Source organism: Rhododendron vialii, chromosome 10a, assembly GCF_030253575.1.
Source record: "Rhododendron vialii isolate Sample 1 chromosome 10a, ASM3025357v1".
Lineage (NCBI taxonomy): Eukaryota > Viridiplantae > Streptophyta > Magnoliopsida > Ericales > Ericaceae > Rhododendron > Rhododendron vialii.
The window spans coordinates 13,038,979-13,066,687 of record NC_080566.1 but is presented as its reverse complement, the minus strand read 5'-3'; the positions used below and the strand labels follow the sequence as shown (position 1 = coordinate 13,066,687).

The following is a 27,709-nucleotide window of genomic DNA, read 5'->3' as shown; positions in this document are numbered from 1 at the left end:
TATAGCTATAACCATCTTTTTAAGATTACGAGGGATATGATATGAATTTGAATTTTGTGGAGGAAAAAACAAGAGTAAAAACTAAAAAGGATTCTCCTTCTTGTACTTTTTTTTTCCCCCTTTCCTATTTATGCATTGAAGAAGAATCTCTTGTTCTTCTGCCAGAAATTCAAGATCCAACTAGAAACTTCGCCACCAAGCTTTGTTTGGTCAATGACAATATTTTCTACTTAACCGTGGGGATTCTCTTTTTCAAAACTAAACCCAACATGATTTGAAATCTTTCAAATGCTATCAATTTTTATGAGGTCAATTCATTCGGGTCTTTGCCATAACTATAATTGGGTTTCTTATTAGTGGACAATGAGATTGTTTCCTCAGAATTAGCTAGTTAAGGTGTGCATAAGCTGGCCATGACATCCTGAGACTTGAGAAAGAAACATGGTTGGTGAGAGAGTGTTTGGCAAGTTTTGACCATGGTTATTTCATGGAAACATGCCCAAAGTAAGCCTAACTCAAAATAGTATTACTAATATGAACAAGATCCAAAATGCTAGCATTCCCAAATCCTTTTCTCCAAAGTTTCCTATGAAAAGGTGTTCCCCAACATAGATCACCTTTATATATATTAAGGAGGAGTATATGATAATAAGGCTAGAAAGTGATTGATACTTTCGAACACATCTATTTTTCTGGTTGACTTGAACTAATGTGAGTGGTTTAGGTATACTTAAGGTGAGCAAGAAACTGGCATTGTCTTATGATGTCAAATTTGGTTTTCATTTTGCTTCCTTTTAATATTGGTCGATGCACAGATCACAATGATCACTAAGTCCGTCTTCTTTTTACTAGATATATAAAATAGTAGGATAGACGAGTGGAGTCAAGTTAAATTATCAGAACTGCTATGGACACCTACGGTGTGTTCACCGATGGTTCACATATAGGCACGCGGGGCCTATTCTGGGTTTCGTACAGATAATCCGAGCTGTTCAATCATTTTAAAAATATATATGCCGAGTGGGCCCGAGAAAAATTAGCTTAATTGAACATGTTTATGTGATTGATCCAATCTTTCGTTTTTCATTCAGATTATAGAATTTTTTTCAAAAATTATTGAACAGCTCGAATTATTCGTGCAGGATCCAGAGTGAGCCCTTGCACCGTCGGTGTCTTTAGGATTTTCATTAAGTTTGTTAAGTTTTTAGCGAGTTTGGACTCGAGTTTGAGCCTAATGAAAATTTGGCTAGTCAAGCTCGGGTTGAGCTAGTTTTTATCTAAGTCGAGCTCAAACTTTTTCATTATGGAGAGGAGACTCTAACGTGGAGAAGGCTATTGAGAGGAGGCCCAATTTGAGGCATAATTTTTGGCGAACCCTAGCTATCTCAATTTGTCTTTCGAATATACTCACCCAAAAATTAGAAAAACAATATTTGCAACGGCATAGGAAGGAAAAACTCTACCTATGTCTTCGTTTGAAAATTGCATTTGTCCAATGACATGATTTCCCCCCATGCAGTTCTTTACGATGTCTATATAAATCAAAGACATTATTAGGGAACGGCTACGATGCACATCTGGCATACAATATGCACCTAGGGCTGCAAACGAGCTGAGCCGAGCCGAGTTTTACGGTGTTCAAGCTTGTTTATTAAGTTTTTAACGAACACGAGCTCGAGCTCGAGCTTAGTGAAAACTTAACGAGTCGAGCTCGAGTCGAGCGGGCCTTGGCTTGACACGAGCTCGAGCTTATTCACGAGCTTCAACGAACCAACGAATATATATCTTCGCATAGGCCTAAAACAACCAAAAATATTTTGATTGTGAAGGTATATATCTTTCATTTTCCTATGGAGCAGAGGTGTACTGGCGTGCGTGTGTTCTAGCCTCCCTTAGTTGACTAGAAAGTAAAAACATAAATAACAAATTATGAAATAACAATAAAAATCCTAAAATTAAGTATACATACCCCGGCTCGCGAGCCGACTCGAGCCGAGCTTATCCTAGCTGGAGCTCGACTCGTTTACAAAACGAGCTGAAAAAATCGGCTCGAGCTCGTTCGTTTAACTTCCGAGCCGAGCTTGAACGAGCCACTAACGAGCCAAGTTGCCAGCTGCTCGCGAGCGGCTCGGTTCATTTGCAGCCCAGATGCACCCATAACATTTACTACGGAGAGACATAACATTTACCACTGAGAGGCGTGACATTTTATCAATAAGCGTAACACTAGCGTAACATTTTACCAAATATGCGTAACATTTTACCGGATAAGCATAATGGTGCATATCGAATGCACCCTTAACTATTGAGAGGCATAACATTTACTCCACCATTTAGAGACATATCACTTACCACTTAGAGGAATAACATTTATCCAAAATAGGCATAACATATCTCTATTATAAAACAGGAGGGTGTGGGGACAAGTTGTTGGAATGGTCTGGATTGATTTGATCCAAGAGCTGAGAGGCATTCTCCTCATCTCATTAAAGAGCCCACGGTTTTATTTTACACAACTGCACACAACTGCCATCCATCTCCGTACTTCTTCTTTTCCTTCCACGTTTCAAACCTAAACCCCAAACCAGCAGCTTCATCTTTTCCTTCACCGTCCTTTGTCTTCTCCATCTAATCAGCAGCTCCGACTCACAGATGCACCTTCTTAGCCAACCCCGCTGCCCCCCCTGCCTCACCTAGCAATGGAACGCACCCGGACACAGTGAGCCCATAGCGCACGACCATCGGAACACCACCACAAAAAACCCCTCTTGGCCCTCTTCCCTCTCTGCTTTTGAGAAGGTATGTTTGTCCGTGAGACTGAAAATTGAAATGCATGTTCAGGAGAATGCCTACAACGTGTTTGTGAAAATGCATGTGACTGGATTTTGTGCTACATTTAGTTAAAGTGTAATAGTTTTGATGCGAGAAGAATTGAATGGGAGGGGAATCTTTGTCTGAGTGCATAAGTAAATGAAAAGCAACCCCTTTTTGATTGATGAAAATTCATGGCTCTAAAGATTTGCCCAAGCCCAACGCTCCCCCTGTCTTCACATTTAACTCTCTTCGAAACGAAAATGCCAAAAAAACAGTCTTTAATTAATCTGGGTACATCCTTTGCTGATCTCTCATTGCCCCTGCCTTAAAACCTCCGCTGGCCACGAAAAACCCCTCTTGACCAACCCCACAAACTTTTGTGAGACACTCACGGAAGCACCCCCGCTGGCCCCCTGCCTCGCCTAGCAATGGAACGCACCTAGACAGAGCAACCCCCCGAAAAACCCCTCTTGCATGTGACTGGGTTTTGTGTGCTTTGATTGTGCTACGTGTTTGTGAAAATGCCTGCAACGTGTTTGTGAAAATGCATGTGACTGGGTTTAGTTGAATAATTAGAGTTGCATGTGAGTGGGTTTTGTGTGCTTTGATTGTGCTACGTGTTTGTGAAAATGCCTACAATGTGTTTGTGAAAATGCATGTGAATGGGTTTAGTTGAATAATTAGAGATTTGGGTCGTTTTTCTTCTCCTCCACCCAAGGGGTTTTTTTGGGCTCTTGGAAAACCATTGGGTTGCTCCTCTTTTCCATTTTGTAATGCCCCAATATGTATGTCACTTTTCAAAATCCGATTGCTTAACCTAACTCTTTTAAGTAGCTACAATTGGGTTACATTATAAGTGCATCCACGTGGACCATTGATTGCATGAAAAATCCCATAATAGGCAGAAAAAACCAACGAAATGAGGAGCCCCAGTTAAATTGCAAAGCTGAAGTTACCCATCATTCTAGCCTTTGGGTGACCTTTTTGTACCCGACTTTTCCATAACCATCTTTCCCAACGTTGGCAATCAATTTCATTTTTCATTCTCACGGACAAACACTCAATCACGGTAGAAAATTGGGTTTTTTTCTCATCTTTTGTGGGGCTCTAAAATTTATTTTTTTTCCTCATCTTTTGCTAGGAAATAGTGACTTCGGGGGTTTAACCTTTCATTTTACAATTGTTGTTGATGCTAATTCATTTTTTTCTCTTTCCAGGTAATTGTATGGGATAGGGGCAAGAGTATAATCACCCTTTAATCATCATCAAGATTGGAAGCTTGCTTAGCGAGTGGTACGCTTTTTAAGCTTTTTTGATCTTTCTGCTTTTGACCAATCACTCTTTCTTTGCTCGGCGAAGGTCGCTCTTTCTCCAATAACACTCCAATATGGTCTAAATTAATTTGTAGGGGGGACTGATTAGTTTTAGGACACTTCGGCGGACTTTTTAGTTTTAGGGGACTTCGGTAGTGTGGGATTCATAGAGGGGTTTTTTTTTTTTTTTCAATCGGCAAACATTATGATGATCATAGCTAAGTTAGAGCTAGCATCCTTCAACCCTTGAAGCATCTCGATATTCTCATCTCTATGAGTTTATTTTTTTCCAATTTTTTAGACTTTGTGTTCCAGTGAAAACTCTTTGATTCTAACTATCGCTTTGTGTTCCAGAAGCAATGGAACTTTCTAAAGGGAAAGGGAAGGCCATCTGTGTATCCAAGGGAAAAAAATCTCTACTGGATGGTGATTTGGAAAAAATCGTAAGATAAACTTTAACTCTTCATTTTTTATTTTCTATTGATCACTGTTCTTCATTTTTCATTTTCTATTGATCACTGTTTTTCATTTTCTATTGTATAGGTTAGGTTTCTTCGAGAAAAAAATGTTGGCGTAGTGATCCGTGATGAGCGAGAATTGAATCAGATTTGTATGCATGGGGTATGTCTATTAATTACATAAGGATGTTTGTTAGTACATATATTCTGAAATACTGTTAATATTATTCTTTTCTCAAGGAAAAAGCAAAGGCAATAGCAATTTGTGGAGGTAAAGAAAATGTTGCACCTAAAGTGGTATGATTTTGTACACATTCCTTCAAGTTCTCTATTATTTTTTTGGGACCAATCATTTTTATTGTCTTTTCTATATCAAGATTCTAAAGTTAATTCATCCACCGCGTAGGCACCTAATGATAATCGCTTTGTTCGGTTCACCGTTTAGTTTTAGTTTTGTTTTCAATCATTACCCTATTTCTTTCTTCAATTATTATCCTATTTTTTCAATTATTACTTTCTCATCTCTTTCTATCTCTCTCTAATCATTACCCATATTTTCAATCATTACTCTATTTCTCTCTCTACCCACTACCAAAATTAAACTAAACTAAACTAAACTCTCAACCAAACACAACCAATGTTATATCAAAGGCCCAATGCTTACGATGTGAACGAGAGAGAGCAGGAGACTGCATTCAACCGAGGCGGCCCACATTCTTTCCGTCCTTAACACCAAGTTGTCGTCGACGTGCATGCCTAGACTGCATTCAACCGAGGCTACGTAGTGCCGTAGGCACGGGCAATCACTAGTTCAATTATACGGAGTGTGTATTGGAGCTTTTCCTTATTAGATCCCCAACAATATATGGCTTGGAATGTAAAGTGAAGACTGGGGTCCCATCAAAGTTGGGCCTAAAATGGGCTTTATATCAAACCCTGAACTCAATATTCGGCCCAATTTTCAATTCCATGATTTCCATCCGTCCACCTAAATGTTGGCCCACAGTTCTCTGAGCTTCTTGATTTAAGGGCCAGAATTTGTGCATTAGCCAACCAAATGATATTAACGGCCTATTTAGACATCTTCCACAGATTTATTTTTTATGGGGACACAATTTGGGCAATTTAGGGTGAGTTTGGACCGACTTTTTGTAACGAAAAATATGATATAAAAATTTGACTCGGATCTTATAAAGATTAAAAAGAATAACTAAATAGATCGGGCCGAAAAAAGTCTCAAAAAAATTAGTCCAAACTCACTTATAGTCTTCTGATATGATACAATTTGTCTGTTCCACGTTAAAACAATTGCTTTAGGAAGTGAATATAAAAATGCTTCTTATGAAGTAAATATTTGAACCCAAAAAAATTGTTTGTGGAGTATTTTCTACAAAATATTTATTGTTTGGAAAATGCATTGGAAGCACCTAAAAGTAATGGCGGAGCCATTAAGGGGCTGGGGTAGGCCAAGGTCCCCCGGGTGTTTTTTTTTTTTTTTTTTTGAGTTTTGCATTTGTTTTTTTTTTTTTTTTTTAAATAAATAAATCTTATTCTACTAGTACTAATTTAGGAGAAAGGGGATGAAGTTGGTGGGGTTTGAACCCTCACCTAGTGTAAGGAGCATAGTATTGTGTATATAATTTGGCTGTCACTCAATTTGCCACGTGTGAAATGGAATAACACTCTCATAGTCATTTCAAATTTTCCTTTTTGGAAAAAAAAAGAGAGACAAAAAACACATCTTATCATTTTGATGGTCAAAACCTTTTTTAGCATACATAATTAAATTTTAAACTCTATTTTAATATACTAAATCAATCTTCAGAATTTCATTTTTGTAAAAAAAAAAAAAAAAATCTCCTCTTAGTTTGGCCCCTCCCGAGTGGAGATCCTGACTCCGCCATTGACTAAAAGTTAAAGAAAATTCAAGCGTAACGGGCAATCATATATACTTTTCTCGAATAAGAGATTACTGTATTGCGCCAATGCATAATGGGGTGTAGTGCATTTCAGTTAATTTTACCGAGATTTCATCCTCATGATTCGGACTATTCATTTAACAAAATTCCTTGAACACAGATGTGTACCAAAAAGCAAGTTAATCGCAAATTAATACTAACCATATGATTTAGATTTGTCTTGATGATTATACATCAATGCATTGATTTTCATGCTCTCCTATTTTACAAATGCACTTTTTTTTTTGTCTCTCACTATCCTATTTTCTAAATGCACTTCTTTTCTCTGTCTACTATCATGAAGTTGCATAGAAGTCCTAATTTTTCTATTTATCGGTTCTTATTAAGGGGTTTAAAATAACTTACACCATAATATGACCAACTCATTGTACTTCATAAAACAAGAGAGTCGGATATCATTTTCCATGCAATCATATAAAATTGCAACACTATTGCAGTTTTTCCAGTTTGTAAGTGGAGTGATAGCCGAGTGATAAATACAATGTACTCTCATGCATTTAACAGAAGTTCAAATCTCACTAACTACGTCTCACAATGCTAACTTTTACCGAGAAAAAGAAGAAAAAAAAAAGTTTTCCAACTTTAGCTGCTGAGATATTTGGATCAGTCTCATTACACATTGTATCATTTTTTCTCCAGATACCAAGAAAAGCTTCACCAAAGAAGATGCTGGGGGGGGGGGGGGGGGGGGGGGGGGGGGGGGTGGAGGAGAAGTGATTCTGGGCTTCAAAACTTCCAGATAAATCACATGAATCACAGTCATTTAGAAGAATAATAATACTTAAGAGTACAATTTAATTACAACAAATTTCACAATAAAAAGCAGAACCCTTGAGAAAATATTGGGCTTATTTGTGGTTATACAGATTTTATTTTATTTTTGAAAGGTGGTTCTACAGATTCAAAAGAAAAGAATGGGGCACCCGTAATGCTCTTTGCTCTCAGGACCTTTCTCACCAATATTCTCCATTTAATGTCCTCCTTCTTCTCTTTCTTCATCCTCCATCGCTTGAAGTTCCTGAAATGGAACATTTCTCCACGAGTTTAGAAAAACCATGTGACAGAAGGATTTAAAAAGGAAACCCAAGAACTGAAGTTTTTTACTTTTTCACTTCATCTTTTAAAGCCGTGATCCAGACACAACCTAAGAAGCACGGACATGACCAGACTAATCATTATTTAACAAATTAGAACACAAACACGTTGGGCACACATCAAGAGTCCATCCACCGATTGGATCAATAATAGTAGCAGCAGAATGTTTGATCCATCCCAGTTAATTACTCAGACCTTTCTTACAAGGAAAGCAAGAACCCACAGCTTCCCTTTTCAAATACCCGCCTCACGCCAACCCCCCACCCCACCCACCCCCGCGAATACAATGAATAAATGGACTCAAATCAAAGACTTTCCGTTCTGATTCTTGAGGTGAATCTCTCTCCTTTCCAAACTCTGCTTGCTGAAACTCGCTCACTTACAAAGCGTCCCAAGATCTGCACTTAAAGATCGTATAATACATCTAATCACTTCCCTTTGAAGCAGTTAAGATTTTAAGTCAGGTTCATGACAACTCTTCAATCGCACACATCTGAGAATAACTCGATTGGAAGGTGAAGGTTTTGCTGCTCTGGGTTCATGAAATAGGCATCTATTACGTATTTGACTATGTCCCAACTTTTAGAGATTGCATTATGACCCTATCCAACGTGTCTCTGTCTCCAACGCGTTCAAGCGTGTCTCCCAACTGTTGGGGCCAGCATGTCCGACTAAAAAAACACATGACAAGAAACTAACTCAATACACATATTTAAGTGTCTGAAGTATGTCACGTTGTATCTGTGCCAGATGCGCGTTAGACATGGTAGCGTGAAACCCCAAGAAGAGTTTGTGCTTCTCACAAGACAACCTTTTGGTACAGTGAACTCAAACTTAGTAGTCATTGGAAGTGGAAGGAGAAGACAAAACAAACCCTGACAGAGAAAGGTTAAAGGATGGACCTGCATAAAGGAACCCTGCAGACATCTGAATCAGGGCAAAGATGGGAGTGCAACTCCAAGAGCTGCCACATTCTCTTGCAGTGACTGCAACCACCGGGGACTCTCATCTTGCAACCGGCGAAGTGGCGGACTAGCAACTCTAGTGCCTTACAAGACTCGTAATTGCAAGGACCCTGATCCACTTTCAAAACCTTATCGTGTGGACCGATTGTCCTACAACCATCCCTGCATATATGCACAAGAGCTTCCATTGCCTCGTATAGCTGTAAATATACTTTCCTCTCATTCAACTTCCTTGCCCTCTCCTTTCGCCTCTGCAGATAATAATATGTTGCATAAATCAAAATCACCAGTACCAGGGAAAGAAAATAAAATCGAAGGGAAGAGTAAAATAGTATTGGGTTCGCTGGAATTATTTTCAGAAGAAATAGAATAAACTTATCCTTGGCCTCACACCTAAATTGGTAACCAAACATCATCATGAGTGTCATATGTAAGAACTAATGTTGAAAAGATTGTTGTTAGGGAATGACCATCCACTCCAGCCTTCATTTAAGCTATATATGTTACATGGACTCGAGTGCGAGTATCAGGTGCGGGTGCAAGTCCAAGCATCGGACCTTCCTAAACTTAAAATCTTAGGATACTGGGATATGTGTCTCCAAATTGGGTATTGGTATGGGGACACGTCCTGAACTTTTGTTGGTAGTATATATATATTGCATAATTTTTTGTTTGTGGTACATATTGCATAACTTTTTCAGATTATGTACCGTAAATTATACTCAGAAGTGTGTATTTAAACAAGAGGTTAAGAAAAATATATTTTTGTTATTTCTTGTCCATGAGAAATACTCGAAATATCGGTTTCCTAGCTAATTTGATATTCATTTTCTGTAAATATCATAACAATTAGAGGATCCGAGTGAAGCAAAAGTGAAGCATCCATGTAACATAGCATTTAAGTGTACAAAATGCTGCCTAAAAGAAGTACTTACAGTTTCTGCTTCAACTAAGGATTCCAGGATTTCCTTCTCTAGCATTGGATGGCTCTGTTGCATGATTTTCCATCCTTCCGTGGTAGAAATGCAAATGAAGTTCTTTAGAATCAAACGGTGGCAAATGAGGCCGAGTCGAGGGGCATCACACAGTAGCGCAAGCTGGAAGGTATCGATCACGTTCTCTATGGTTAGTAATCCATGCTCTAACCGCCATTCACACAGTCTCTTCAAGTGGGGGACCACATAAGCGTGTGAAAGAGCCAACAAGTGCAAGACATATTTCTGCAGTTCTGCTGGCTCATAGCTACAGATGGAAAACCAACAAAAGTTAGCATAGAGAAGACTCAAGCTAACTATTTTTGTCAGTCAACAAAAACCACTGTAAAGCAATCTTCTTTTTGACGGTTCTAAGTCTGATACATGATACTGCCGCAAGAAGTTTGGCTCATATACCCTTTTTCATCCATCAGGATTCAGGTGAGCTATTATTTACTGATATAATGAGAGTAACATCAAGCAGCACATTCACCTAATCCCAACCAACACAGCAATCACAATTACGACTCCGGGATTATTAAGTTCTAACAGGATCTGCCTGAAAGTCAAACCCACAACCGGCTACTAAGGTACAAAGAGCTCTGGTAATTGATCTCACCCCGTTCAATCATGCGTGATATTATGACAAAACTGGGATGAACACTTGGCCTGAAAGTCAGACATTCTTTTGCTATAAAGAAATGGCTGTTTTGAACTCGATAGTTTTTTAGTTGATTAGGAATTTACTAACAAAAATTTGATTCAAATTATTTAGTGAAAGTGCCGAGCAATTCACACTGATTCACCCATTCAGGTGGAATCGATACCAATGACTCTCTGCAAGTTTACATGGCCTCTGTATCCGACTTATACATGGCATAACATCTAATAAATCATTAATATATGGTGCGCAACAAAAGATATTACAGCAATACACCAGAAAAGAAGCAACAAAGATGAGAGGATTAGTTACCTGGAAGAGTATAAAAACCGTATGAAAACTTGAACAGCATCATGTGGAACTCCACGAATCGAGATTGATCGTCGACGACCATGTCTTCTTGATTTTTTCAGCATGCCTTTCAAAACTGGAGAGGTCACACCCTGTTACATTGAGCTGATGTTTTAGTTGTGGAGCTTTTTTGTTATCCTCAATACCATATCACCAAGTAATTTCTACATCCTCTGTACTTTCTAGGCGGAGAACTATTTTAATACCTACATAGAATTTGCTTATGACCACAATAAGGATAAGCAAAAATAAGAGGCTTAATTACCAGGATACTAGCATGGGCATAGATGATCCCACCGTCTTCAGTGTTGATGGAAACATCTGCTCTGTAACCATCATTAAAGAGACATTCCCATAAGTCCCTTGTAGCAGTAGAGACGCAGCTGTATCCTCTAACAGGTATTTCATTCACTGCTAAACCTCTTGGACGACAACTTCTTGTTGGCAATGGAGGTGGCACTGGAGAAACTTCGTTGGCAATCAGTGGAGATTCCTCACCGGGCATTTCTCTTATTCGTGCTCTTCTCTTCTGCAAGAATTGCGAGAAATCAAAATCGTTTTCGCTCCTGGTAACGTACACATGAAGCTGTATATGACTTCTCAGATTCAGAAACAACCATGGTTCTAGAAGGATTTACAATTTTAACAGTTATTTTCCACCCAAAAGTTCATAGGCTACAGGTAATATGATTTGCATGATATATAGCGTAACTCAGAGAAACATAAACCTTGGAGGTCTGTCAATGCCTTAGGCTATGTTTGGATGGCTGGAATCATACGAAGGAATGCAAACATAATGTATATTTTTGGGATTCCAATTTTAGGAACTGGAATATGAATGTGATTTCTTGATGACATATGACATATCCAATGAGGAACCACATGCCCAGACCACTCGGGAGTTTGATCCTTCACCTCCCCCATGGTAATCTTAGATTCTCGACTCAATCTATGAAAAAGGGAATTAGTTTTCGAAAACAAATGTTTCTTGAATAAGACTACTGTCAAACATTGAGATGAAATTACTTGAAGCATTGAATGCCTACATATTTGATTCATGACAACAATCACATTCTAGTCATACCCATATGGGCATGCAAACATAGGCATAGTTTAGATCAACAATACGTGATAACCCAACAAAAATACCCAAATATCTTAATGCTCATGACTTCAAATATTTGCATCAAAATGATACTCCCTTCGTCCCGTAATCCTACGAAACTATGTATACTAAAACATTATTTTTCAAGTTTGAAAATTGTATGTAGTTTCGTAGGGGACCAGGAGGGAGTACCCCATGCACCCTTCAGGATCTTGCAAATTATTGTCAAGGCCATGATTTTAGATTAGCGCAAAAATTATGGACACAATATGAACTAACAGATATAATTTATACACATAATTAACAGAAAAAATGCCCTGTGCATTGGTTGACCTAATGCTTTGATTATTTCCGTTTGCTTATTTATTTTCCGGTTAGCATTTTTGAAAACAAAAAAACAGATAGAAAAGGCTTTTCTTGTTTAGTATCACTTGCAAAATCAATTCACAGATTGCCGATCAAATATATATACCAATTCACAGATTATTTTTTATCAAAGGGGGAAAAAAATTACTTCCAAAAATTCTATCGCCAGAGCCAACATTCTCAGTTTTCAGAGATATCAACAAAGTCTGTCTGCTTCTTTGAATCACCCAAGCAATTGATTGGACAGCCATGAATCATCCATGTTTTATGAAAAGGATCAAAACCCAATATCTAGTTTATTGTCAAATCCAATTGGATTCCATTGGAAAAACCAATAAACAAAAACAAAAACAAAAAAAGAAAATACAAAAGCATACATGAACAAATCAAAATTACCTCTTATTTGCAAAAGACCCACAAGAATCAAACCACCAAATTTGAAGCTGTGTGTTACAGGAATCACTTCTCCTCTCTTGTACACGCCTCAATCCCAATATTTGTGAATAAGCTGCATAATCTGTATTACAATATATACATTCAACTCGAAAAATGACCAATCCTTCTACTTATAATAATGGGTTGGTCAGGGATGAGAAAGAAGGAACCTAGAGAGAGAGAGAGAGAGAGGGGGAGGGAATGGGAAGAGAGAGAGGGATGTCCGAAAGCAGCCCCAAGGGCCCAAATGCGATCTACTCGTGTGTAAATACAGATACAGCTATAGATGAAAACGACTTGTACGGTGGGTCAAAATTATTGGGCAATCCGGGAGCACACTCACGTGGTGTTACGGACTATTCCACAGCTACACGTTTTCGTAGAGTCCACGACTAAATCTACAAAACTCCACATTAATATGTGGTTCCGAAATAGTTCGTGACACCGTGTGATGGTCACGCGATGCTCCGATTCACTCCACAGCTACACATTTTCACGGAATTCGCGACTATGTGTGCTAGTGACTCCATGTGATGGTGCTCCTAAATTATTGAATAATTACTCCTGTGAGTGGGTGGTTGTGACGGTGTGAGTGTTGATCGTGACTATGATCTGTGTCCTTGTCAGCGCCAAAACACCGTTTCCTTAAAACGTGCGGCTAAGGGATTTTCTTTGGTTTCCATTTTTTCTTTTTTAATGTCTTTTGATTTTTTTTTTTTGGAACATAATTTTCCACTTCCTTTTTAGTGATTCATATTTTTTTTTATCTACATAAATTTATAATATTATCCTTGCATGTGTGAAGAAGTGTGTTGAATAAATGACAACATAGTAAATTCAAATGATAAAGACATAAAAAATGTGTGTAAATTGTAAAAAGGCGAGTGTGAAAATTAATTCTCTTTGTTTTTATAAAATGTTTTCGGAATATTTTTCCAGTCCCACATTTTTTTTCCAACTCACCTAACCGTTTTTTTACATATTCCCGTTCAAATTTTAACCAACATTCGATGTACCCAAGGAAACATCCATGTGATTTTTCTCTCTATTGCCAAGAGAATAAGTATATTTATTTTCTCTACTCTTCTCGCGATAAAAGAAAAAGTTTAAATTCTTTCCGCCAATAATAGAATCATAGAAATTGTGGCTTTTCCGCCACCACCATTGTAGGCCCCATTATGCATTTATTGTTGTAATCTTAATTTTTCACTTTGTATGACTCGCTGACAAATTTTAATCTTAATTTTTCACTTTGTATGACTCGCTGACAAATTTTATATACGCTAAAAGAAAACAGAATGCTAGTTCATAGATTATTGTGAAAGATTTAGACAAATTATATATATATTTTCAATATTGAGTTTTTGGGCACGTAAATTAGTGTATATACTGTATAACGAATAGAGTTATCCTTCAATTCCAAATTTGGGACATCTGAATTGTCAGATAGGATTGTGTTAATTGCTGAAAGACGGTTATTAATGAATAGAGTTATCCTTCAATTCCTTTTTCCCATTTTTAATCTGGCTTCCTCGATTTTATCCATTCAAAATGGCATTTGTAATTATAATTGTTTCTTTAACAGTGAAAAAAAAAAAAAAACTTTTCTGATGTATATATTTGGGTTATAAGTTATGAGACTCCTCCTAGCTAGTCAGCACAATTATATATTTTACCCAAAAATCCTGTTTATTTTTCGGTTTGCATATCCCTATCTTATCAAATTGACAATCATATAAACTTGACGAACAAACATTATCAATACAAATTAAGTAAATAGACACCGAAACAAACTTTGTACGACCAGGAGTTAGTTTCTCTATGACTATTACTATTAAATGTAGCTCTAAATTAAAGTACAAAACATCTACGTACTACATTAGAATATATCCGGATGACAACATACCTACTAGACTTATCCAAAAAAAAAATTATAGCTACCAGGCCTTCAAACTATCCGGATATCAACGTACTTAGAATTAAACGAACCTAAAAAATGCATTCAGACTTAAATTTTCGGATTTTCCTCTCAATCGATTGATTTCAATTTTTTTTAAAAAAAAAAAAAACTCTAATTGAACCATAAAATTACGAGCTGAGTTCGAGTAATATGTATTAGATTATAATTCTACATTAAATTTTAAAAAAAAAAAATGAAGTGTCAAAATCAATTTTGTAATGACCCGAATTTTCACGTCAATTTTTTTTAAAACATTTTATTATAATTCTTTTACTAAAAATCATTTTATCTTTTATTAAAGTGATTGTATTATTATTGTTTAACTCTAGAAGCTAGCCATTAAAATCCCTTTGATATCATAGGATTTTTACTTTATTATTTTCATATCTTGAACCTTGATATCCTTGTACCCAACTATTATAGAACCCTAACCCTACTTCATAATCCTAAAAATCTAGGATAAGATTAGGTTGGATTTTGTTAGATATTATAAGATTTTGTTGAGGTATGATAAGATTATATAAGATTTTGTTGAGATATGATAAGATTATATAAGATTATGTTTAGATATTATAAGATTATATAAGATTTGATTTGATTCTTTAGATATGATCTAGATCCTTCCTTCATGAGTATAAATAGGCCTCCATTCCCCTCCACACACCACACCACACCTCACTTCTCTTCACTTCTCATTCCAATTGTTAGCTTAGAGAGAGAGAGAGAGAGAGAGAGAGAGAGAGAGAAAAGAGGAAAAAAGAAGAAGAAAGGCTTGAGAGTTTATTTTATATATAGCAAGTGATGTTTTGGATTGGTAGGCTAGTGGTGTATTTAGTTAGAAGGTGGAAAAATATTTTAAGGTATTGATTTATGGACAAAACGGCCGGCCATATTTGAGATAATCCGGGGAGTATACGATATGCTTCCTACTTTCGGAATCCTTTCTTCACTCTCATTTTTGTACTCATTTTGATTATCTCGTGATTTTTGTTCAATCTTGTGGATATCATTGGAAAGTGGAATGATTGGTATCGAATATGATGTTGTTGGCTGAGTACTATAGAATTGTTTAGTATAGGAATCGAGTGAACTCATGCACCAATAGCCTATCCAATAGCCAGAATGGGTTGAGGATGACTCGGTGAGGAAGGTATTGGGAGAGTGTCACCGGTCCTGTACTGAGAAGGACATGGTATGAGGTCCCTTGTGATTGTTGCTTCAACTTGGTCGATTATCGTTTATTGATTCCACTGATGAGCTTTGTTATTCTGTTGTATCGTATACTTTCCGGATAATTTCTTTTTTAGGAGTGGAGCCGAATTAGTGGAAATTGAATCGGAGCACATAAGGATTAATTTAGAGAGGCCTTGGAAGAGTTGATAATTTTGAAGCATCTAGAAGATTATTTAGAAGGAGGCTTAAGATTATTTTGGTGATGTAATTTATCTATGGAGAAAATAGGGCCTAGAAGTGTTTGAAATAAAATGTATTTTGGAGTTATTTATAGAAAATAGTGAGGCGTTACAAATTTCCTATATAAAACCGTCCCAAAAGACCAAACAAAAAGTTAGGAGAAAGGGCCATCATGCTTTTTCTTTTTCTTTTTTTGCCATAGTTTATACATTAGCAGAGAGTTAGCGAAGTATTCGTATGTTAGTCAACGGAAGTTCAAAGACTAACCATAACCTTTAACCACAAATCTGCTCACTGTAAGGATCGAACATTGGCCACTACTAAAAAAACAAATGAGGGGTGTTCCGGATGCGTAGTAAAAAGAACTTTTAGAAAAGGAAGGTTTTTCAAGCTCAAATATAATGACAATGAAAAATATTTTTTTAATTTTTTTTACACCGTTTAAAAGATCTGGATGAGATCTATCAAACAAGATCCATATTGATAGAAAAATTATTTACGTAAACACATGATTTTTGAACTTAAAAAACCTTCTTTTTTTAACCTTCCTTTTACTGTTGAAATGGAACGGCACCTGAGCAAATCAACTCAACTAGCTTTGGTTTCTCAAAGGCCTTCATACTTTGCCTTCCTGTAAACAAGACAAATGGAGAAATTTTTGGGTGTCGGATGGGTACCACGTTACCCCGCCGAAGTGGTGCCCGAGCAACACATTCGTGTCGTCCAAAACTGTATTGGACGGCACAGATTGAAACACTCTCTCTCCTCTCACCCCAACACTCTCTCTCCTCTTTACCTCTCCTTTTTTTTCTCTCCTAATCCGAGCCGTTCAAAATCGCAATAGACGGTCAAAATGCACTGAGCGGGTTCACGTGGTACCAATTTGACACTGAAAATCTTCTCCGACAAATGAGAGATGTAGCAAACAGAGATCGAGGTGGGAGTGTCCTTTAGCAAACAGAGACCGTCAATTTGATGGGCCTACATTCCGGGACCTGCAGTACTACTTGTTTGTCTGCTGAATGATTGATCTCTCCCTCTCTCTCTCTTATGGCCGTCCAAATCTTCCTCTGATAGCGACAATGAAGAAAAGCAAGACCACAGAAATGATTTGCCAACTCCTTTTTCACCACTAAGAATGTGTCTCGAGAAAAACCGGTTGATAGAGATATCGACGAGACATCGCGCTAAGGATACTACACTACTTGTCTTTGACATTAACGGTTCAGGTTCAGGTTCCAGATTATAAATTCATCGCCTATTTTTTCTTTGAAACGAAAGACGAACTATTTATGCACCTCTAGATTTCAATCGAGTTTTTTTTTTTTTGAGGCACTTTCTTTTCGGCGAGACCTTGCAAACGATTTGAAATATTTTTGAGGCATATGAAGAATTTCATTATGGAGACGAGCGGATGGGGTTTGGGAACACACCCGAGCTTGGTGTGATGCACAAATGGATCCAATTTCATTCATTTAGTTTGTTTACCGTTTCTGTGAAACACGCATTGATCAAAATGTAGATAAAGATGCGAACCAACATAAGTTTCTTCTCAAACTCTTAATTTGTACGTACGATGCGTTTCTTTCATGCCTCTACTAATATCCAATCAATGTAACCAGATTGACGGGCCAACAAAACAAATAGTTTGGATCACACATTTTAAACCCGGTATGAAACTACCTAGCGCACCATCCCAATGTTCGATCCTCTCCTCTGCACACGTTATGAAAGTCTAAATTAGGTCAAAAGTAGAAATATCTAGTGGGATTGCATCACATTTCACTTGGGAAGCTACAAAAATAAAGTGACGTGATTGAAAAAGACTGAAGAAGAGGAAGGCGCATAAATGATTCGAACTGTTCTATGATTTTTTTGGAAAGTGACGTGATTGAAAAAGACAGAAAAAGAGGAAGGCCAGTTGCATAAATATATTCAAGCTGTTTTATGGTTCTTTTGGATAATTTTGTAAAAAATCAGCTGAATTGAATATCTACAAGTGTTTGATCAAATCTTTTGAATTTTTCATTTAGACTTAATCAGAATTACGATTCTCAATATTGAATGAAATATGAAAGAACAGATCAAACTCTTATGAATATTCAATTAAGCTAATTTTTTTACAAGGCCACTCGCAAAATACATGTTAAAGTTAATGAGAGACTCGAGTCATTTGTGTGCTACCTCAAAGTAGGCCCCATACACCGTCAGCGCATAATCGATAATCAATCAAATGGTTGGTACCCGGGTGTTATTTTTTGACATGATCATAAGAAACAAAAAGCCAACTAACTAGGGAGATTCCTTACAAGCAAATCATGAAGTCCAGGCGGAATACAACCCGATAAAGATAAAACTTTCCTACTAAGACAGTTGGATGCTAGCCAGTGAGCTACCAAGTTTATCGTTCACTCTGTTTTTGTCAAAGAGAAAACCACAAGAGATCGAGAAATCGACATTTTTTGGAACGTGTGCAAAGAAAGAGATAAGAAGAGAAAATGATTAAAGAAGGAAAAGGCAGAGAAAGCTGAGAGGAAAATTATATGTGTTCTTCTTTTACTTTTTCACGTTTCTTATCTTTTCTTTTTCCACAACAAAGCAAACAGTACAAGAATAATATCAATTCTGGCGTCTAATCATGGATACAAAATACTGCTACCTCCATCCCAATTTAATTATCACTTTTGAGAGTTCATATCATTTTTTAATTGATTATATCTTGTAATTTACATAATGTTTTAGGTGATTTTGAAAATATTGTATTATAGAACAAATCGAGATCTATCAAACAAGATTCATATTTGATATAAAATTCATTATCAATTTAAAGATATAACTAGTTTTTTTATCTAGTTAGAATAGAACTGTGACAAGTAAATTGGGACGGAGGGAGTAATTGATTCGAGACCAGCAAAATGCACGCGCGATTAGATAGATCTGCAATCCCCGTTGCGCTTGTTGGAATATGGGTGATGCTCCCGTTGAAACTAGTTGGATTGTCGCCGGAGGTCTCCTTCGTAATTGTTGGGACCTTACCGAACGGTCCCGATCTTCGAACGAGAGATGCGTTTTTAAACTATTACCGATAATAAATATTTCTTGCCGTTAATAGTTTATCTTTAATCTAGATTGTACAAAAATATTTTGGACGGCCGATATTGGCCCCCCATAAACTTTATTTACGGACAGCTCCGTTAAAAAGTTTCTCTCTCTTTAAATAGGCCCAAAATTGAGTTGAACTGGACTGAAAAAAGTACTAGAGACTAGAGAGGATCGATCCATTCCCATTTACTAATGGAAAATGACTAGGGATGGATACTTTTTAGCATCAAAAAGTTGTAAAGTAAAAGTTGGTTGGTTGTAAAATAGGTAGAAAATTAGTCTTAGATTCATTATGTGAACTTCATAAGCCCATAAATTCACCTATTAATTTTATAAGGTCTCAAGTTCATTATAGGGTACTCTAGAATTTAGGCACTTTTATAAAATTTTAGGGTGCACTTTTTTATTATAGGATAGGGTACCCTAGGGTAGAGTAGATTACCCTAGCGTAGGGTAACGTAGGATTTAGGCACTTTTATAGAGTATTATAGGATTTAGGTTGTATGGACTTGTGGCTTTACAAAACTATTAGGTGAACGTGTGCGCTTATGAAATGTCTATAGTAGATCTATTACTAAATCTCCCTAAAATAGGATTCACTCATCTCCAATGATAAGTTCTAAAATAGAACTAAAAAGTTTTAAATATTAATTAACGTTATTTCCCCCCAACTTAACTCAGCTACTAGATTTGCTAAAAAATAATTATCGTATCCGCCAAATGAGGAATTTATTTTTAACTTCTGTCCAAATTTTTTCACAGCTAATTTTCCCTCCCCCTTATTTTTCGGCGACTATCAGGTAACTTCGCCTAACTTTCTAGCAGGGGCGGAGCTATGATTCGGATACGGGGGTTGACACCGTAATTTATACATACATGTATGTAAATCGACATATTTGTGAATTCAATTTTTATGTCAACACGCTTACTATAATCAGTAAAGAAATATGCAACAAAAATACTCAAACTTGGGGGGGGGGGGGGGGCGGGGGGGGGGGGGCCGGGCGGGGGGGGGGGGAATTAATGTCCAAATGAGTTTCGTTCATTTCCAATTAGTGGAAAAAAATGCAAACCATGTGGGGATTTTAATAAAACACTAAAACTTGTGGGGAAAAAAAAAACTAATGTCCAAATATGTTACATTCCTCTCCAATTTTAGTGAAAAAAATACAAACTATGTGAGAATTTATGCAAAAAGAAGCATGCAATAAAAACACTAAATTTGTGGGAGGAAAAAATTAATGTCAAGATGTGTTACCTCTCAAATTATTGGGAAAAAACTACAAAGTATGTGTTTATGACAAAATTTACAATGAGAGAGAGAGAGAGAGAGAGAGAGAGAGAGATGAAAGGGTTTTTTTAGAGAAAGAGAGAGAGAGCTAATAAGTCTTGAAAAGAAGAATCTCAAAACAAGGAGCTGGGTTTTGAAACTCCTGCACTAGAGTTCCAACTAAGACACATGGCTTAACCACGCAGCCAACATGAAATTTGTGTACATTCTTCGTAACTTTCAATTTAAAACTTTCTGAGTAATTTTTTTTTTTGACATTTTTGAAACCGGGGGTGGCACGTGCCACCTCTGCCCCCATCCTAGCTTCACCTTTGCTTTCTGGTAGATGGTAGTTAGATTTGGGTGAGGTGACAAGGATAGCTATAATTATTTGGGGATGGAAAGATCCATCTGCATATCTATCAAATGCATTTTCATCCCCATTGGAGCACTGATTTTTGCGTCTGGGGATGAAAAATGACTATCCATCCCCCATCGGAATTGCTCTAGGACTGGATAAAAATACTTGAAGACAAGAAGATGAATACAAAAAAAGAAAAAACAAACAAACGTTGATCAACTCTAAAATGCCCATGAAGTTTTTTCCGCTATCATTTATGTGTTGTGAGTCAGACCTATGTGTGCAGACCTCATTCGTTGGGAAGTATTCACGGAGTCCAAACCACATCACATTAACTCATTATACATCGAATGATCCATATCCACTTAAAAGACCAAGTCTTGTAAGTGGTGAGTCACCCCAATTTTATATTAGGGCCTCTTTTGATAATGCTTATAGATGGGTGGGATTCGTGAGGAGATAAGATTATAATTGAGATTGGTAATGATATGAGATTGCTAATTTGCATATATGTTTTACACCAGATTAAAAGATAGGAATGTTATTACGGTTTTGCTATCCTTTGCCCAGTGGGTAGAGGATAATATGTCAATAATTTCAAATACGTTCGGATATCAATGTATATCTCATGGATATTAACACACTTTTACAAATATCAATAATTCTCGGATATCAATGCAATTTTTACCTATTATTTTATACCCTTTGGGCAGAGAGGTTAGAATAATCCTTGTTAGTTGTTTTTTTTTTTTTTTTTAATCAGCAAAAGATGAAATTTTATTAGAAAACGGGAAAAGGGGAAGGGAATCCAACAAAGAGTTGAAAAATACACGAAAAGGGCAAAACCCAAACCACCCAAGGGTCTACCAGGGTCCACATCAAGATAATACAATACAATACAGCACATCCCTATACCCAGATAAAACAAAGAAGCCCAAATGCCCAAATCCGGCCCCAAGCTTGGGTCGACCCACCCAAACCAAACCACAAAGCCTAGCTAGACCGGCAACCACCGCCGCACAAACCACTGGAGCCCAGCCTCGCCGTTAAGCTGAGCCAGTCTCTCCCAGATGTAAAGACCGGCGGTGGGAGTCAGCCTACGACAGTGAAGGGCGGAGCAGATAAGGCCTGAGGGCAAACCACCACCATCAACAGCAACAAACCCAAACAATCCCTGCAGAAACAGTCTTCAACAGCACCACTCCAGCGTGACGAAATGCTAGCCCCTCGCCCGATTGAAAGCTCAGACGGTCGACGACCGGACTTCGGCATAAAAAATGACCAAAGTAGACAACCATGAGAGCCGCAACCACCTCACCGCCGCCGGACTGGACCACCACCTATCAAACCGCCACCTTCACTGATCGATTTTGGAAATAGGGAAACCTGCAAAACAAAAATAGAACCAAAACTAACTACACCTCTAAAAGCCCAAACCGCCGCCCTCCACCACTACACACCCCGGCCAGATCTACACCACCAAACACCACCACCGCCAATCTCTGCACAAGACGAGTCACCCAATGCCACTAGGCATTCGGAGGAGACCACCGATAGGAGGCAACAACAGCCGCCCCACCCTCCCACACAGAGGAGAGCGACGACCCAAAAATGCAGACGACAAGGGAAGGGGAAAAGGGTTCGAGACAGGAATAGGTAAAGGAAGGAGAGAGAGAGGGTGAGGGGGAGAAGAGGACAGGGGCCCGGGGGAGGAGGGACGGAGACACCTCGCCCGCGCCCCCCCCCCCCCCCGGCGGCGGCCGAAAGAGGAAGCCCTAGGAGACAAGAGATCGAGAGATCGAAAAAATAGAGAGAGAAAAGTTCAGTCACTGCACAATCCCATGATCTGTGGATTCTTCCAGTCCAGCATATCCTTGTTACTAACATGTTTGTTTCAAATGGAATAGGATTGGATTGATATTAGGAATTATTACCATTAGGTACAGAAAATAAAAAGTATTTTCCATTAAGGTAAGATAAAATACTTAATTATCACTAAGTTCACTTTTTACAAAATACATTTACCATCAATGGAAGTGCCACCCTAGGGTTTTAGGACACCATAGAATTTTAGCGTACCCTAGGGTTTTAGGGTGCCCTAGGATTTTAGGGTTTAGGATACCCTAGTGTTTAAGTTTATGCGTTTTCACAGAATCCTAGGGTTTAGGTTTAGGCATTTTCATAGGGGTTTTAGGATGCACTTTTCTATTACAGGGTTTTAGCAATTTAGGCACTTTCATAGGTACCCTAGGGTTTAGGCATTTTCCTAGGATACCCTATGGTTTATGCACTTTTATAAGGTACCCTAGGGTTTGGGCACTTTCATAGGGTATCCTAAGGTTTAGATACTTACAGGGTTTAGGTATTTTCACAGAGTTTTGGTGTTTCATTAATTGGAGGTGACCTGGTAAAAAATATTTTTTATTTTCTGTACTTAGTGATAAAAAGCCCATGATATTATACATTTTCATCTTTGTCCTTGTGCATAGCTAAAGGATAACAACCATATCTTCCTATTTAAAATGCCTCGTTTGGTGGAACACTAGAACTAATACATGATATAATTGCTATCTTTCTTCTAAATGCATTTTGTAACAGTATAATCGTGCGACATCCACTATATAATTTACGAACTTATCATACGATCGGCAGTTTCGATTTCATTTTGACGTTGAAATATGTAATAAATTCGAGATACCAATTTTGTCCTTGATTGTTTTCTTGTTGTTGGTGAACAAAAAAAAAAGAAAAATCAAATCTTTGGATAGATTGAACAAAAGCTAAAAACTGTTGAAAAGGCTAAAATACCTAAACTAATAAAGTACATATATAATGCACTGAGCTAATAGTTATAAGGTTTATTTTTTTTATTCTAAGAAAAACGAAATGTAGGAAAGAAAAATTTGTTGGAAAAAAAAAAAACTGTTTATATCACATAATTCCCAGTGTAAAAAACTTTGGATAGACAACAATACTTATTTTTTTAAGAAACTAAAAACGTAAAGCAACAGTAGGATGATCCTAATTAACTGGGAAGTTTATGTATTACATTTGTTAACTAAGGGCAAGTTGGTCTTTTCACATCAATCTACTTGGGATTTGATTACCAATACCATCTCCATGGGGTATTACCAATCCTCCCTATGAGCCGGATTGCTAATACCCTCGGACCCGTAGTCCAGTGACTCCAAAGTCAAAGAGGGTTAACAAATGGCTTCTAAGGTCTAACTCTTTCAACTTAACTGATGTGAGACTCAATTATTTACACATATTCCTAATCTATTTACATTTACTTGAACTTGTGCAACAACTTGCTCCCAATCTCATACACTAGAAAAGCTTCAGCAGTTGCATATTTGACCATATCATTGGAAAGCAATCCCAGTCTCCACCAATATGGATCCAGCCATTTTACATTCTTAGGTTAATTTCTCCAAGCTACCTTCTTCCCCCAAAACCGCCCTCGCCAACCTTCGTGCATCGTACCTCAAAAGATCACACCCGAGATCTTTAAAGCTCCGATCAGGTTCTAGTTCGAAGAGAAGGCAATGCCGGCCAACACATAGTTGCAAAAGCTCGTAAGAATCATCCTTTCGGCTGCCTTGACAGTCGAGAGAGAGAGAGAGAGAGAGAGAGAGAGAGAGAGAGAGAGAGGAATTACAAAAATTTACGAACTTAAAACACATCCATAAGTGTAGTTTTGTTGCATTTGCTTCCATCGAGAGAAGCAATGTCTGGGAGGTTTTCGCTGCCCATCATAGAGGTGCTTCAATGGTTAGAAATTCATTCCTGATGATAATCTGCTATATACTGTATTAATGTTATAAGTCCTCATATGTTTACACTTTACATGTATCTAATCTTTTTGCTGCTTCTGATTGAGATGACTGTGTTGCACTTATGAGCTATAGTACAGTACGTAAAATAGTCTAGATGCACGTAAGATGGTCAGGACATAACAGTCTAATTGTTCACTGCTCCCGAAGGACTGCCATGTGGTGCTCCACACCACACATTCTCATGGCATCCCCAACTAAATGTATGACCTTATATAAATATTGGCGTTGGAATGATCCGTGGCACCACGTAACTGTGCTCCAGGACTATTCAATAGTTACTCTACATTAATCAGTCTATATTCTATAATATACTATTTATTCGCTAACTAAAATAAGTTCTTATTATCTTAATTAAATGTGATGTATTATGAGAGAATGACTTGTCTCGTAAAGCGAAAAATAAATACTTAAAAAATAAAAACATTAGCGAAACGGAAAGTAAGTAATGGGCACAAAATGGCCCGAATTCATTATGTACGTAGCAAGTGATGGTCTTGGGTTCTCGTAACGATTGGTAAGTGTTATAGTTTTGTACTTGCGAATTCTCATGATGGTAAGTAATTTTTGTGGCTTTGCCTTTAAAGTTATTTTAACTCATTTAAGGTTTTTTTTTTTTTTTGGTCAAAGATTTAAACTCTTTATGTTGTTGAATTTCATTTCTTAAAAAATGTGTAAGGGCGCATTTTGAGAATTCGAATGGGCCTACCAAAACTCGGGGCTGGCCCTAACACAAGAGAGCAAAGAGAAGGAACCGTAGGGGACGAATGTTTGTGGACCAAATAAACAAAGTTTGAAAGGTCCATTGACTATTATTATTCCTATATTTCCTATGGTTTCTGTGCTAAATCAATTTCAAAGCAAATCCATTTTTGATGGCCTCTGTACTTGTATCTGTGCACTTCAGCTATACATATACCCGGAAGTCTAACTGCGCAGATCACGGGGTCGGGTCCATTAAAGATCCCAGTCATTCATTAAACTTAAAATATCAGTCATACGCAAAAAATCAGCTCAATCCGATACCGATAACTATAGGTGCTCGAAATCCAATCACATTCAGATTACAAAACCTTTATTTTGTGGAGTGGTGAAATTCTTGAGATCAAACGGTTAGGGGAAAATGGGGGCAAGAAAATTTCACAATTCTACTCCCTCCGTCCCATATTATTTGGACTTTTTCGATATTTGTGTCAGTTTTCAATCATTTGTATCTTCCAATATGAATCTCCAACAATATGCAATATGGATCTTGTTTGATAGTTTTCGATTAGATCTATAATACAAAGTTTTCAAAATTATAAAAAATATCATAAATTGGGAGATATAAGAGTTTAAAGAACGACGCGAATATCGAAAAATACCAAATATTTTGGGACGGAGGGAGTACTTTTTAGAGATGGATCCGGACAAAGATGCATCGAACTGTCGAAAACATCCTTGGGCACTAGAATGACTAAATAAAACAATACATCAAAACGTACCACAAATTCTCGTAAGCAGTAAAAGGAAACTAGAAGCTGAAACTATTCTGTCAGCTCGGAATTCCCACCCTCAAAAAAATGTTTCACATCTAAATGTTTCACATTTAATGAATAGTTCGAATTATTTGCGTGGAACCCGTTGTGGGCTACCACATCGTAATTAATTGAAGCAGTTAACGGAGAAAATGGCAGAGAATGGGCAGTTATAGACGGTGATGGTTAGTTACTAGAATGCTAGTTGATAGATCTATCCCCAAACTCTCAACATGTACTCAAGATTAATTGGTGGGTAATATCGGAATTTAAAGTGTGAGCCAAACTCAGTTTTCAGTCCATATAATTAAGGTGCTCACACTTAAGAACGAACCAATCGGCTGCTATTTCCATTGTATTAATGGTTTTTGGGTACCGTCACGTGATGATCCAACACATTTTTTTTGGTCACTCATTCATGTAAATGTGTGGTGGAAAAAAATGTAAGGGCACCACGTGGCAGTACCCTAGTAATTACTTTTGTTTGAAAGATAAATTACATAATAGAAAAAGTTGAATTTCTCGTGGTATACCTTTGGATTTGTAAGGGACGTTGGAATAGGTTAGACTTCGATCGGCACAAAGACCAACGATGATTGTTTTCCTGTTTCTCTTTCCGAATATTACTTGTACATCACGTATCCATCGCTTGAGTCAGAGTTCCGATGGTGGTTGTGATGGCTTTGCCACCGACGGTGACGGTGCAAGTGTCATGCTCTTCTCTCTCTCTCTACTGTGATATCCATGGTTGCTTCCTCTCTCCTCTTTGCTACTAGGGCTAGCTACTGTGGTTGTTTCTTACGTAATACGGAGTATTACTCAAACTCAACGAAACTAGGAGTCGAGACGTAGTAATTAATAATAAGAATCGGACTACTAGTAACAGATCAATTAAACAAGAAAGAAAGAAAATAAAACACGCAATCAAAAACAAGACAAGCGATATATGTGGTTGCGATTTAAGCAGATTGTTTAATCGAAATGCACTTGGTGTTAGGGGTTTAATTTTACTATGATGAAAGAGATAGTAGGGTTACAATGGAGGAAGTTGTATGTGTTCATTTTATAGTTCCAAAGTAAACACATACACAGAAAACCCTAATAAATAGAGGCGTCGAATAGGCATTGCCGGCCCAGCCCGTTTGGCTTTGTGTACCCGTGCTGGCCCATTTATATTGTCGGGTTGGGTTGGGCCGTTTTTTAAGCACCTCGTGTCGTGCTGTGCTTGTGCCGGCCCATCTGCAATTGAGTTTTATCGGACAAAAAAAGTTGTGTAACAACTATATTTATATATATCCTTATTGTAATTAGTGGTATTTAATTATGTAGTACTAATTTTAGTTTTCTATGATTAATAACATAGAGAATTAATTTATTTAATAAAATTAAAAAATAGTATTTGTTGTGTCGTGCCCTGTTCCCGTGCCCTTTCGTGTCCATCTAATTAGACCACGTTTGTGCCATACCGACGGTACCGTGCCCGGCCACTTCCGTACCATGTTCGCACCAGTCTAAAATTGTGTCCGTGCCGTGCCACATTTAAACGTGTCGTGCCAGCCCGCCCCATTTGACAACTATACTGCCGATCATCCACACAGAATTCACCACCATCCGGACGGGATTTACAGAAGTCCCAATCTTCAATCCTGCACGGGCCGTCCGAACGGGATTTATTGAATCACACCGTATCCAGATCAGCTCTTCATGTACATTTCAACAACTAGGTGGACGTAC

General features: G+C 37.6%; 1 protein-coding gene across 3 annotated transcripts; it reads right to left on the bottom strand.

Annotated features, from left to right (window-relative positions):
* Positions 1-7,284: 7,284 nt before the first annotated feature.
* LOC131304240 (BTB/POZ and TAZ domain-containing protein 4-like) lies at positions 7,285-12,760 on the bottom strand. 3 transcript variants are annotated; one of them, XM_058331400.1, is made up of 6 exons: positions 12,478-12,760; positions 10,876-11,139; positions 10,572-10,702; positions 9,560-9,866; positions 8,562-8,875; positions 7,285-7,582 (listed from the first exon to the last, which is right to left on the bottom strand). In XM_058331400.1, the coding sequence occupies exons 2-6, from the start codon at positions 11,113-11,115 to the stop codon at positions 7,423-7,425; spliced, it is 1,152 nt and encodes a 383-aa protein (XP_058187383.1). In that variant the 5' UTR covers positions 11,116-11,139; positions 12,478-12,760; the 3' UTR covers positions 7,285-7,422. The 3 variants fall into 3 exon arrangements, with proteins under 3 accessions (XP_058187383.1, XP_058187384.1, XP_058187385.1); XM_058331401.1 differs by having other exon boundaries at positions 10,876-11,196; positions 12,478-12,753; XM_058331402.1 differs by having other exon boundaries at positions 10,876-11,176; positions 12,478-12,753.
* Between the last annotated feature and the right edge of the window lie 14,949 nt (positions 12,761-27,709).

What these genes read in the sequence shown, in the direction of transcription:
- LOC131304240 (XM_058331400.1), bottom strand. Translation starts at nt 11,115, where the DNA reads ATGCCCGGTGAGGAATCTCCACTGATTGCCAACGAAGTTTCTCCAGTG. An exon ending in CGGTTTTTATACTCTTCCAG is followed by an intron (nt 9,867 to 10,571) that starts GTAACTAATCCT and finishes TTCCATCTGTAG; the next exon opens with CTATGAGCCAGCAGAACTGC. An exon ending in TGCAGGGTTCCTTTATGCAG is followed by an intron (nt 7,583 to 8,561) that starts GTCCATCCTTTA and finishes GTTCCATTTCAG; the next exon opens with GAACTTCAAGCGATGGAGGA.